General features: G+C 38.0%; 1 protein-coding gene across 1 annotated transcript in view; it reads left to right on the forward strand.

Moving 5' to 3' along the window:
- The window catches only part of LOC135221661 (semaphorin-2A-like), a 684,158-nt gene that overhangs the window by 548,244 nt on the left and 120,963 nt on the right, over positions 1-14,951 (forward strand). Inside the window, exon 2 of the mRNA XM_064259360.1 lies at positions 3,847-3,934. Coding sequence (XP_064115430.1) covers positions 3,847-3,934 — 88 coding nt within the window. The remainder of the gene's footprint in view (positions 1-3,846; positions 3,935-14,951) is intronic.

The following is a 14,951-nucleotide window of genomic DNA, read 5'->3' on the forward strand; positions in this document are numbered from 1 at the left end:
TCTTGCGTGAGAATCTTTTAAAGAACGACGTCCAACGTCTTCATTAGAATGACGTTACTTTTAATCTTGATGAAAAATATAACTTTATCACTGCTATTGCTGATATTATTGTAACTAGTAAGGTTATCGTAGAGGAGAGCAAACCTAAGAAGTATTGCAGATGACGTCAAATACAATCGCGTTTCCATCTTGAGTAGACTTGAATATTTCCGTCCTATAGCTTAAGTGTTTGTGTAGGTGGATATGTTGAAAACGCTGTAACATCGGAACCGCTTTATATGCTATTTCCTTGTAGGTGATATACTATAGCAACAAAAGATATTTGTACCATGGCGCTGTAGTACGTGCACCCCCCCCCCTGATTTACTCCATTCGAAACATTTTCTTTTTCTTGTATCGAGCATCTGTCAAAAGTCACTCTTTCCCCTAAGTATCAAATGTTAGTTTTGAATGTTTTTTTGATAAACATACTAGGGAATTTTGAAGGGGCTGATGTCACTTTAGTCTCTAGTAAAAACTAAAAATGGAAGGGATCTCTGTTTGAGGACAACGATATTTAAGGACGTTAACTGGTGTCCATTCTAGAAAGCTTACGTCATGTTTTAAGTGAAGGCGACAGTTGTAACTGAGGTATTACGGATTTGATTGCCATCAGATGAGAGAGAGAGAGAGAGAGAGAGAGAGAGAGAGAGAGAGAGATAATTGCCATGCAGAGTGGAACCTATGAAACATTGCCTGCTTGCTTATGCTGTCATGGAGATGATTTATCACTTTGAGTGGATACGGACTTTTTATTTCTTTATGTGGAGATAATGATCTTTTTTTATACTAAGGATTCCTTACTTCTTATCCTTTTCCTCCTCCTCCTCCTCCTCCTCCTCCTACGGTCGAACTCGTGTCCCTCTCCACCACCCAGTGGCGTAGTAACTCGAGACGTTAATCTAAAATGCTCTATCAGATTGCCTTGTCTCTCGTGTTCTTTCTCTCTGCAAGGCTTAAGGCACTGAATGCAGCGTAGCACCTTAGAATTTAGCTTTGAATGGTAGGATAGATCTCTCTCTCTCTCTCTCTCTCTCTCTCTCTCTCTCTCTCTCTCTCTCTCTCTCTCTCTCTGTACGTATTTTCCTCTGCTTTCTTTCTCGATAAACTTGGGTTCGGCAGCGTTTTTCTATATTTATATAATTTGCGAAAAAAAATATTGCAATCAGATAAAACTATTTCACAGGTGCGCTGGAAGGTAATTGGATGTAAATAATTACTGGAAAACCTCATTGTTATTTTTTATTAAATGCCAATGTCATTTAAAAAATAATTTAGGATGCGTTGCTCAGTGCGTCTACCTGCACGTCCATGTATTTTATTTACTGATTACCAGGTATATCTCGTCAGTCAGGACTTTGGTTTTATCCTTGATAGTTTCTATAAATGTGATATGCTCTAATGATATTAAATAGAAATGACTAGCTTTCATGGATCATTTTACGTAGACGATCTGTTTCCTTATCCTCTCGTGTGTCTAGTTGAGTAAGTTAATTAGGAAATGCTTGCTGCGAACGAGTCTAGAATTTCTGACGGCGAGAAGAGGCAAGATGAGCATTGTTTTTCGAATTAGATCTTTGATAGAAGATGCCAGTGGAAGCATAGTGATGAATTTGCGTAGTGTAAATTAATGCTTGCACAAGAAGACTCCGTTTTCCTGTAAGAGGTGAAGTCTACAGAGAAAGACAACTACACTTGTCAGTGTCACGTTCATTCATTACTGCGTAAACAGAGATTACTGCATTCGTATAAACTTATCAAAACATTGGAAAAATATTGAAGTGTTGGTGAAAATTATGTGAACAGTGGCAAATATGAATGTTAAAAAACCACTAAATGGATATTAAACATAGTTTGTGACAGTGTTGCATCTCTAGACTTGAATGAGAATTCTCTGAGAGAAAGAATTTGTTGCTTTTGGCAAATGGCAAGCATTGGAAAGGTCAGTCAGAACCTAAGCTTCATCAATACAAAATGGCCTGTATGTTGCAAAATTTTGATCAATATTCGACAGATCGCTTTTTTATTCTCAGTGTTTGACATTTTCATGGAACTAGTATATACACTGTAAATGCCGGCGTTTTTTTTTTTCTTTTCTTTTTTTTACGTTCCAAAGAGTTAACGAATCTGTGTTATTGTACGAGTTGAATGGACATTCTAATTCTAGGCCTAGGGCGTCTGACACTCAAATCCCTTTTATCTCTTCCCCCCCCCCCCCTACACCCACACAAATCAAAAACAAATGACGTAGGGCGTGGTAGAGGAAGGAAGGTGTGGTAATGGGCCAGGCTCAGGCGCTCCCATGGCGCTAACTTGCTAAATTGCTTTTACACTTGACACCCACCACCAACCTTTTCCTTTCAACGGACTCCTTTTGTTGCAAGGAATAGACTTCCTTTCTTCTTCTCTCTATTTTTTTATCACCTTCTTCCAATGTCTTTTACAGCGTATATGTACAAAAGACAGGAAGAGAGAAAAATAAAAGAGAAAAAAGTAAAAAATTCGCGCCAAGTCAGAGACTTTGAGAGGAAGCTTCTAAATGGGTTTCCCGCTAGAGAACGACTCAGTCGTGTTTGTGCGTGCGTCTGTTCTCCTCTCCGGTTCTGTTTGAGTGATTCTCGAGAACTCGGAACCAATTTCTGATTTTTAATACGCTGCTTCAGACTCTGTCTGTGCTTGTTCCGTGGAGCCCTGAAAACCTACAAAGAAATATATAAATCGTTTTAGTCATGCTTAGCCTTTTTATTGAAACGGTCACATGTATATATACATACACATAATATAGACCCACATGCATACCTAGTACATATGTATAACTGAATCACGAAAGGTATAATACCTACTTTATATATATATATATATATATAATATATATATATATATATATATATATATAGATATATATATATATATATATAATATATATATATATATTAAAGATACAGAAAGTCAGCATGGTCGTGACATTTATAGTTATTTGAATGGCAAATGAGACCCAGAGTGCGCATCATTAAACTTCATTTGCATTCCAGTTACAGTTGAGTAAAATTTGGAAAATGAGGTATTGGTTCACATTTTATTCGCTTGACACTCGTGATGACGATGGCATTGGATAATTTCCGGACTGTTATTTACCTCTCTCTCTTCTCTCCTCTCTTTTCTTTCTCCTCTCTCTCTCTCTCACTCTCTCTCTCTCTCTCTCTCTCTCTCTCTCTCTCTCCTTCGGGAGCCTGGACTTTTCCACGTTATCTTTCACTCATCCATTCTCTAAATACTTTTGCATTTTAGATATAAACCCATTGAAGATATTGAAATGGAAAGCCGAAAGAATTTAATTTTGTTGTGTTAATTATTCATCTGTCATCAAAATAAAAAAAAATGAGGCAATGTCAGTAAAATTACGGTTACGACTGTAAATAGAACCCAGGAGTGGGGAGTGATGAATGTTAATTTGAACTGTGGATAAACAGAAGCGGTTGATTTATATACATAAATATGTTTGTGTGTGTGTGTACGTATATATATATATACATATATATGTAATATATATAATTTTTATGTATTACATATATACACATCTATATATACGTTTGGTTGTGTTTTTATGTATATAATGATGCATTTTTGTGTTGTTTGTATGCATTGTAAAAGCACAAATATTATTAACTATGTAATGTCTGTGTACTTCATTATACTTTATGTAGCCATGTATTTTTATAAGGTTATGTAGCAGTGACTTTAAGTCCACATCCGTGAGTGCTTTCAGGACACACTGTGCTTATCTGAATTTGCTTTCTTGTGTTGCAGACCATGTGCGAGAATTCTCCTGTGGACGTCTATATTACCGCACTTTCCACATGGACGAGGCGCGGGACACACTCTACGTTGGTGCCATGTAAGTAATTGCTCTCTTATTAGTTCTTTTATGGGCTTCAGGTTTGGGTTGTTTCGCAGAATGACCTTTTAGGTCCACTGTAAATCACTCGCGAATATTGTTCCTGTGTGGTTATACCCGCACGAGCGCGCACACACACGAGCACACATAATCTCTGGCAAAATTTGCTGGATTATGCCGGTTTACAGACACGCTCACATAAACATTTATATATATATATATATATATATATATATATATATATATATATATATATATATATATATATACACATACATACATACATACATACAGGCATATGTATGCATGGCTATATGTATGGATATTTGAAGAAGCTAGTCTTTAAATGTTACACAGAGTCCTATCAGGGCCATAAATCCTCAAGTGCATTTTTATCTTCTGTGGAACTTTGAGCATCGTTGACGTTAGGAGCTACATATGAATTATATGTGAGAAAAGAAGTATAAAAAAATTCGATGCCAGGACTTGGGCTCTTTGCTCCTGAGTAGAGATGCCCTGGTGAAAAAAAAAGAGAAGAATTAAAAAAGAGGATGCCCCAGGGCCTGGGGTGGCCACGACAGTTGAGTGACAGGTAGAGGGATGGGTTGGCGATTACCTGTCCCAGCCTGGCAAAGTGGGCGGGGCCTTTCGCAACTTTGCTGGCCAGAGTTGTCGAGATGGGGAGGACACGGTTATTGAATGGGTAAAAATGGGTGAAAAGCTCCTCCTGGCTCTTCTTCTTCTTTCCTGCCTCTTACCACAACAAGATTAGTTGGACAGCAAAGAGGAACGAAGTCCGATCATTGATGAGGGGCAAATTTGGAAAATAGAGGCTGCATGGTGTAACTTGATAACATTTGTATTTTTTGTGAATATTATCTCTTTATTATTCTAGCGTCCTTTTACTTCATTTTGATTTAAACGCTTTAAATAATTTTAATAGTGATTCTTTAGTAACATTAAACCGTCTAACTGAACAGCATAATTGGAATATTATATAATACTATAATTATCAATGGTATCTTGAATAGCTCTCTCTCTCTCTCTCTCTCTCTCTCTCTCTTCATCAGATAGTGATGAATGCGCAGGGTTTAGTTACGAGTAACTCAAAAAGAAAAATAGAGTACTTAGAAGAACTAACCCAAAAATGAAAAGAAAATAGATATAATGAATATAAGTGAAAACCTGGTATTCCCAAGAGACTGGGAAGGATGATCAAATAAAAGGGTTCCAAACTTATAGATCAGATAGAAAAAATAGGAATCAAGGAGGAACCGCAATATATGGGAAAGACAAAAAACAAGGAAAAATATATGAGAAATATAGTAACTCAGAAATGTGAACTAATAGCGGTAGAATTTGAATCTGAAAAATTGATGAACATGTATATATAGACCTCCTAATACTAAAGAGTTTGACTTAATAATTGAAAAATTGGATGATATATGTAGAAATCACAAGGACTGGACTATTCTCCTATCTGGTGACTTCAACTTTCCTTTCGTAGAATGGAAAGAACGAATAGGAGATTGTGGTTGTACTTATACATATAAAAAAGAGAGTAATAGTAGTGCAGAAGATAAGAGGCAATTTGAAAAGCTATTAGATATGCTACTAGAATACAACATTCAACAAATAAATCACCTGCCAACAAGAAAGGAAAATACTTTAGACCTAGTATTTGTGAACGAGATGAATTATGTTAAAGAAATAATAGTTTATAATGCGAATATTTCAGACCATAATGTCATAGAATTAACAGTTCATTCCAAAGCAAGTGAAAATAGAGATAAGCAAGAAATGAAAAAGTGGGAAGGATATGGAAAATACAACTTCTACAGTAAAAATATAAAATGGTCAGAAATTAATGAAGAATTAAACAAAGATTGGGATAACATTTTCGTAAGTGATGACATAAGGGTAAATACGGAGATATTATATAAAATATTGGAGAAAATAGTGGAAAAATATATACCGAAGAAGAAAAGTAAACATCATTCATGCATACCAAGAGACAGAAGGATCTTGTTCCAGAAAATCAGAAAGTGGAAAAAAGGTCTTGAAAAAAAAAAAAAATGCATGGAAAGTTATAGAACTAAAAAGTAAGATAGAAATGCAGAACAAAAGATATACAATCAAAAGAAAATGAAAAACGGGACTTGGAAGAAAAAACCCTATTAAATATCAAGCAAAACCCCAAGCTATTATACTCATATGCGAAGAAGATGAATAAAAGAAGAATAGAAATAGGCCCTCTGAGAATTGAAGGGAGATTAACGAATGAAAAAAGGAAATTTGCAACATACTGGCAGAACGATATAAGAGAGAATTCACCCCTAGAATAGATAATGAAGATAATGATATAGAAGTAAGGGATGAAAATAGTGAATATTTAGCTGACATAGATATTAATGAAGCTGATATTGTGCAGGCTATTAATGAAATTAAAAATGGAGCTGCTGCAGGGCCTGATGGATTCTGCTATTTTGTTAAAGAAAGTAGTTCATTCTATCGCAAAGCCACTTGCAATATTATTAAGACAAAGTGTAGATACAGGCAAGATTTATGATGAGCACAAATTAGCATATATTACCCCTACTTTCAAAAGTGGATCAAGACTAGAGGCAAGTAATTATAGGCCTGTGAGTCTAACATCACATATTATGAAAGTGTATGAAAGGGTAATGAAGAAAAATATTATGAAACATTTAATAAAAAATAATTTGTTTAATAAAGGACAACATGGTTTCGTACCCGGAAAAAGTACAAAAACCCAACTGTTAGTCCACCGTGAGAACATATTCAAAAATATGAAAAGCGGAAATGAAACAGATGTGGTTTATTTAGACTTTGCAAAAGCTTTTGATAAAGTAGACCATAATATATTAGCGAAGAAAATTAGAAAACACAATATCGTGGATAAAGTAGGAAGATGGTTAAAAGAATTTTTACACAACAGAAAACAGATAGTTATTGCAAACGACGAGAAATCGGATGAAGTCAAGGTAATATCCGGTGTGCCGCAAGGTACGGTGTTAGCTGCAATACTGTTTGTTATTATGATTGAAGACATAGACAATAATGTGAAGGATTCGGTAGTGAGTAGTTTCGCAGATGACACAAGAATAAGTAGAGAAATTACTTGTGATGAAGATAGGAACGCTCTACAAAGAGACCTTAACAAAGTATATGATTGGGCAGAGGTAAATAGGATGGTATTTAACTCTGATAAATTTGAATCAATAATTATGGAGACAGAGAAAGAAAGCTATATGCATATAAGGGACCTAATAATGAGACCATCACAAATAAGGAAGCAGTTAAAGACCTTGGTGTGATGATGAATAGGAACATGTTATGCAATGATCAAATAGCAACTCTGTTGGCAAAATGTAAAGCAAAAATGGGAATGTTGTTACGGCACTTCAAAACAAGAAAAGCTGAACACATGATTATGCTTTATAAAACATATGTTCGTAGTCCACTTGAATATTGCAATATGATATGGTACCCACACTATCAAAAGGATATTGCACAAATAGAGAGTGTACAAAGGTCCTTTACAGCTAGAATAGAAGAAGTTAAGGACCTAGACTACTGGGAAAGACTACAATTCTTAAAATTATATAGTCTAGAAAGGAGAAGAGAACGCTACATGATAATTCAGGCATGGAAACAGATAGAAGGAATAGCAGAAAATATCATGGAACTAAAAATATCAGAAAGAGCAAGCAGAGGTAGATTAATAGTGCCCAAAACTATACCAGAAAAATAAGGAAAGCACACAGGACATTAATCCACTAGCACCAGCATCGATAATGCAGCGTCTATTCAATGCGTTGCCAGCTCATCTGAGGAATATATCAGGAGTAAGCGTAGATGTGTTTTAAGAATAAGCTCGACAAATATCTAAACTGCATCCCAGACCATCCAAGATTGGAAGATGCAAAATATACCGGAAGATGTACTAGCAACTCTCTGGTAGACATTAGAGGTGCCTCACACTGAGGGACCTGGGGCACCCTGCAACCCGAACAAGATGTAAGGTCTGTAAGGTAAGGTAAGGTCTCTCTCTCTCTCTCTCTCTCTCTCTCTCTCTCAGTTAGTTTGACATTGATTAAGTGTTTCATTATTAATAAAAGAAAGCTGGGATCTAAGGGGGGTGGGGTGGGACTGGAGGGTTTGACATCCATAAAGTCATTACGTTCTGTATTTGTTTTCCATATTGAAACTCGAATTAAAGTTTCCCGGTTTGACAACCCTCCCGTTTCATTTGTTTGACCAGCGGCGTCGAGTGACCCTTGAGATAACTGCTTTCCCCCCCTTCATTTTTTTCGGGAGCATTTTTCTGGTCGTACGTGCTGTGCGCCCTTCTCCTCGTCGTACTTTTAGTGGCTTGGTTACGCCCACACTCCTGATAAGGCAGCGGCTGGGTTTTATTACTATAATAAAGTCGTTTTAGATAACTTTGTCGCAATCTCCGTTTTAGTTTTGCAGAGACATTTAAATATTTAAAGAGTCATATGACTTGTCCAGGGGTTTGGTGTTTTAGTAACTTTTTATCGCAATCTCCGTTTGTTTTGCAGACATTAAATATTTAGATCATATGCATTGTCCAGGGTTTGGTGTTTTAGATAACTTTGTCGCAATCTCCGTTTCAGTTTTGCAGAGACTTTAAATGTTTAAAGATCACATGCAACATTGTCAGGTTTGGTGTTTTGATAACTCGCAAATCCGTTTCAGTTTTGCAGAGACCTTTAAATATTTAAAGAGTCAACAAATTGTCTTACCAGGTTTGGTGTTTTAGATAACTTTGTCGCAATCTCCGTTTCAGTTTTGCAGAGACATTTAAATATTTAAAGAGTCATATATGCAACATTGTCCAGGGTTTGGTGTTTTAGATAACTTTGTCGCAATCTCCGTTTCAGTTTTGCAGAGACATTTAAATATTTAAAGAGTCATATATGCAACATTGTCCAGGGTTTGGTGTTTTAGATAATTTGTCGCATCTCCGTTTAAGTTTTGCAGGGATTTAAATATTTAAAGAGTCACATAACATTGCCGGTTTTGGTTTTTAAATAACTTTGTCGCAATCTCCGTTTCAGTTTGCAGAGACATTTAAATATTTAAAGAGCCATATCAACATTGTCCAGGGTTTGGTGTAGTAATCGCAATCTTCCGTTTTCATGCCGAGACGTTTAAAATTTAAGGTCTATATCAACATTGTCCAGGGTTTGGTGTTCCATCATCATATTTAGATATAACGTGGTCACTGAAAATGGTGATTTATGAAGCAAGTTATTACAGTCTAATACGTTATCCCTTTCAGTCTTAGGGTTTGATTGGCTATTTGGTATCGTGGACTACGATCTGTTACGATGTGATCGGAATTTCGTTTGAAAGCACAGGAGTGTATTGCGTGCCCCCCCCCCTCTCTCTCTCTCTCTCTCTCTCTCTAAACCTATGGAATGGCCTTCTTGTTACATTCCAGCCATCTCTAATCAATCAGTGCAGATATTTATGTACACACAAGGAAGTTCTTCGCAATCCTGTTGCATGGGCAAAGATGCGATGCTACCTGTCATTTCAGATATAACATCAGTATTTCAGTAACTTCCAAATCTTACGCCAATTGACAATTTAGGAAGTGCTTTTTACAAGTAAGTATTTCCCCACCTCTGGACTAATGAAAGCAACGTATAAGTAAATTTCTCTCTTATTATAATTTTTTAACCTTAAAGCCTGATGCCGCTTTCATTTTATAGTAAAAGAATGTTGGCCCGGGGCTTGTTTTATGGTTGTGATTGATGCAACAGTTGTTTCTACTTTGGATAGTGAGGGTTTAAAGGTGTTGGTGTGACACAACACGAACACACACACACACACACACACACGGACACGAAATCTCCTTAGGCTTTCACCCCCAGTAATGTTCCCCAAATTCTTCCGCTCCTCCGCCTCGTGCCCGCGCGTCTTGGGTCATAGTAAGAGAGAGAGAGAGAGAGAGGAGAGAGAGAGAGAGAGAGAGAGAGAGAGAAGTGTTCATGTGCAAATGATCTCCTTAAAGGTCTTGTCTTAAGACCGTGATGTTTTTCAAGCGGTAATGAGATCTTCAACCCTAATTCATGTGGTGGAGGCGAGGCATTTTCCATCATTAAAAGTTGGTGGGTTTCGCGTCTTGTATTTACGAGGACCAGACACGAATTTCGCTACAAACCTGACGCCGCCGATTTACACCCGTAGGATTTTCTCTCCTTCTTAATTGACCTCCTCTTCTTTTTTTTATTTCTGGTCCTTAATACGTGACGTCAAGGTGAATGGAGAGGACTGAAAGTGTTAAAAGAAATATCTTTCTTTTCTGTATCGTTAGTTTTACATTTTTGGTTCTCCGTTTGTACTTAATTATGTATATTGTTTTAAATGCAGTGGACGGTACGTTTTGATTGTAGCCATATATATGATTGCTTTTATGTGAATGAATGTATGCGCACACCTATGCGAGCTAACAGACATGGGGTACTAGGGCTGGTTCATCAGTCTCTCTCTCTCTCTCTCTCTCTCTCTCTCTCTCTCTCTCTCTCTCTCTCAATTCCTATTCCTCCACTTTGTGTGTGTGTGTGATCTTTGAGTTTTTTGTGACAATCTGTCTCTGCATCGCTTGAATTCCCATTCCTCCACCCTTCGTTTTCCTCGTCTCTCAGTAAACACCCCCCCCCCCCCCCCCCCCTCTCCGTGCACCCTCATCTTCTCCAGGTGGTCCGGTGGACCTGTATTGTAAGCAAAATTGAGTCATTAAGTGCGGCCGGCGAGACCTGGCTCCAAATACGGCGAAAACTAGTTGCTCTTGTAGTGATGGGCAAAGGGAAAGGAGGGGGTGAGGGAGGGGGGGGGGGCGGTTTGCTTCGTTGATTAGGGCATAGGGGTATGTTTGGGGTGGGGGGGTGTTCCTGAGGGTGTTGTGATGGCGGCGATAGTGGTATGTAGTTTGTGTGTCTGCCAGAGGTATATTCCGATGCTGACCAGATAGTAATGATATAAAGTGTTCTCTCTCTCTCTCTCTCTCTCTCTCTCTCTCTCTCTCTCTCTCTCTCTCTCTCTCTGTGGTTTTGATTATAATAGGGTATATGAGCTATATGATTTTCAGTGGAATATTTCAAATGTCTTCATTTTTTATCACTGTTTGTATTTGATATATAGTTGTACTTAAGGACTCTCTCTCTCTCTCTCTCTCTCTCTCTCTCTCTGTGGTTTTGATTATAATAGGGTATATGAGCTATATGATTTTCAGTGGAATATTTCAAATGTCTTCATTTTTTATTACTGTTTGTTTGCATTTGATATATAGTTGTACTTAAGGATTCTCTCTCTCTCTCTCTCTCTCTCTCTCTCTCTCTCTCTCTCTCGTTTGATTTGAAGTGGTGGTTGGATTTGTTGTGACCCTATTTTGACTGGTTAGTTTTATTCCTTTTTTTTTTCTCCGATTTAGTGGCAGAGAACGTGGCAAGTTAATTACAGAGGAGTGTCAGTACTTTGCTCGTGGTTGCCCCCCCTCCCCCTCCCCCTTCCCCCTTCCCACTTTCCATTCCTTTAGCGACCAGGCTCTTAACTCCTCGTCAGCGGAGTATGAATGATGACCCAAAGCCTCGTTATGTTTTACCTTTTCCTTTGCAAGTTTTTATCGGGTGCCAGGGGACTGTGTGGTATTTTGACCCAGGGGTCTTGTGCAACTGCCCCTGTGCATCATTTTCGTATGTAAGTTTTTATAATCTTTGGATGTTTTTATATTATACGTTTTGTGTGTATGTACGCACGAGCGTGTGTGCAAACAAGTGTCTTCCGAGAAATCTCAGTTGGGAGAATAATGAGTTTTTGGCCGTGTTGGTGCTCAGATATGTGCGGTCTCAAAGATAAATCAATTTTAATATTGTCCAAAACGTACCGAAAACTAACTTGACGATCTCAAGGTCTTACTTTACGTACTTGTGTTCTCAATATACTAATATTTCAGTTGTACACAGGTAACTTTAAAACAAAGTTAATGAGAAATATGTTTTACCTTTGCGGAACCGTTCTGAAATGTATCACATAATATCATATACATTTTAATTATGAAAAAGCAAATGAACACTAGTCTTCGTAATAACACCACTGGAAAATGAAAGTCCAAATAACGCATGAAAAATCGTGCATTTTTCAAAGTGAAGAGGGAGAATTTCGTAATTTGCTAAATATCCCCGAGACAAGAAGACGTTACTCACAGACCTTCTTCGGTGGAATCCGTCCTAGGAATTAATTTCGAGACTACCACACCTCTTCATTTCCCTTCCCGCATCCTAAGGAAAGTTCGGTTAATAGCCGAAATTTCTTCCAGTCCTTTTCAATTAGGTCGTGTATTCGTAGCCCGGGTCAACATATATCTCGAGATGATGTACCTTGTATTCTTAGGCCTTAATTGATGGTCTATTAGGGCGCGAGACCATAATTAATGTCTTGTGCCGAGGGAGAGGAAGGAATTATTGCCAGTTAATGATTATTTTTGACAGGGAGGGGAAAGACCTTGGCTTGCTCCTCCTCCTCCTCCGTGGAAGAAGGAGAAGTTGCTCTCTGCAAATGATATAGGACGGAGCAAGGTCTAATTGCTCGCCTTTGTGGTCGGGGTCCGGGGAGGGGAGTGGGAGGAATGGGAGGCCGGGGAGGAGGGGAAGGGAAAAAGGGAATTCGGAAAGTTAAGCCGATAAAGGAAGGAAGAGGAAGAAGAGGAAGATGCAGAAGGAAGAACGCTGTTGAATTGTTATTTCATCAGTCAAGCAAATTCTTTTTTTTAACATTTGTTATTGTCATTTCTCTGTGAGGTCAGTTTAGTGCTATTCCTTTGTATTTTCTTCAGGTTCGTTTGTTTTAATAGCATTTGTAGAAGTGTGGGAGGCAGGCTGGTAGCAAAGCACAGGCCTAGCTAAATGACAGACAAGCAGCAAGCAGCCACGGCACCTCTTTTGTTCTCATTGAACCTTCCGGGGGGTGGGGGATGGAGTTTTACGCCCCTGATAAACGTATATGTGTGTATATTTGTACAGTAGTTTATTCATGTCTTTTTATTTTTTAATGTGTCATTCAAACAGATAAGTCAGTACGAAAGTGTCACTTCGATCTGAGAGTATCACAAAGTATCCTTTTCCTTAGACAGTAAAATGAGAGGCCAGTGGTTTATGCAGATTTTTTTAACCCACGTATCCTACGTCCCTTTTGCGCGCGCGCGCGCCTCTGTGTGCAAAAAGACCACCTGATCGAGGACCACCACCAAGACACCCGTCGGAGTAGCTACCGAGGGGGGGGGGGGGGGGCCGCTGCCGCCGGGGACGTTGGTTGTTGGGGAGGAGGAGGAAGAGACACTGAGGTGGGAGGGGGGGGTGTTGGTGGGGTTGGTGGATTGCTGTTGCTAGTGTAGAGACGGGTGAGCTTTAAGGATATAAATATTTATGAGAGGAGAATGTAACACGGCGTCTGGAGTCGAGCTGAGGCTTTGTTTTATAACCTTTTATTTCCCAGGTATTAAGTCCTAGCACCGGTGTCAGAGAAGAGAAGAGAGAGAGAGAGAGAGAGAGAGAGAGAGAGAGGCCTGTGACAATGCTACCGTTTCTAGTTCCATTTAATCTCGTCCACGGCTGTTTGTAGTTGGTCCCTATTAATAAGCTTTCATATTTGTTTGTCACCAACATATTGACTGAATAATACCAAAGGCGTTCTCTTTGTGTTGTAGGTGAATACAAGTAAAAACCTCTTGACCTTTCGGTCTAACCAACTGACCAATTGTTTGAAATCCAAGGGGACCGTTTCTTATGAAGGAAAACAAATGGAGGCAGCCACTGTGAGCTTGATCATTGGATTAATGCCTATAATTTGGATACTAATGACAAGAGTCGTGTGTTCATTACACCACGTTTTTCTCATTTTTCCTCTTGGACAAAAAAAAAAAAAAAAAAAAAAAAAAAGTCTCCAAATTAAGAAATAAAATAAAATAAGATGCTGTTAAGTTGAGCGAATGGCCTAATCCCCTCCCCTCTTTACTTCCATTGCCCAGCTGGACTTTCAATGCAAAGCAGATGGGAGTCGGACAAGGAAGACAATTATATATTTCGCGCATCAGTAACCAGATACCACAGCCTCTGGGAATATGCGTCAAGACGCTACACTGATATTGGGGCTCTGCTTTGCTTCTGTCTAGTGCGATGCGAACGAATAAGCTTCGTACTGTGTTTACTCACGCTCTGTAGTATGGTTATTTGCTCTAATGACATGCTTCTCCTTTGGGTATTGTGAATGAATAAGCATGGAACTGTACAGTGTTTATATATATATAGATATATATATATATATATATATATATATATATATACATATATACATACGTGTGTATATATCTATATATATATATATATATATATATATATATAAATATAAAATATATATAATTTCATGAGCACTGACAAGTGATTGCTTTTAGGCATTCTCTGTGTTAGGTAATTATAAATTTTTTGTATAAACGACTAATTTTGGCGTTGTGTAGCCTACAGCGTTAGAGTATAATGAATGTTCCTACCTGCATGCTTTGTATACTGAGTGTTGTTGCATGTTTATATTTATTTAGTATCCTGACGGAAAATATGGCGTAAGTAAGGATATTTTCGTCCCTGTCACTGTTTAACTTTTGGTGATTTTAAGACTTTATTCCTCGTTTAAAATTATCAGAGGTTATAGGATTTAAAGTTCAGTGTCCTAAAGTTCTGGTGGAACATCTCTTGGAAACATTGAGTTTGTTTTGTATCTACTCTTGAGTTGCGTATGTAGAATTATTTTGATATGTTCGTAAATACCAAGATACCCGTGGATGTTGCAATATAAGGTAAAATATCTGTTTTTGAAATTTTCTTGTTCTGGGATCATATGTTTGTGCATGCTTGCGTTCAGTATCGAAAACAAAAACTGGCAACATGTACCTGCTTGCCCGGATACTATGCTA

This window comes from Macrobrachium nipponense, chromosome 3 (assembly GCF_015104395.2).
Source record: "Macrobrachium nipponense isolate FS-2020 chromosome 3, ASM1510439v2, whole genome shotgun sequence".
Taxonomy (NCBI): Eukaryota; Metazoa; Arthropoda; class Malacostraca; order Decapoda; family Palaemonidae; genus Macrobrachium; species Macrobrachium nipponense.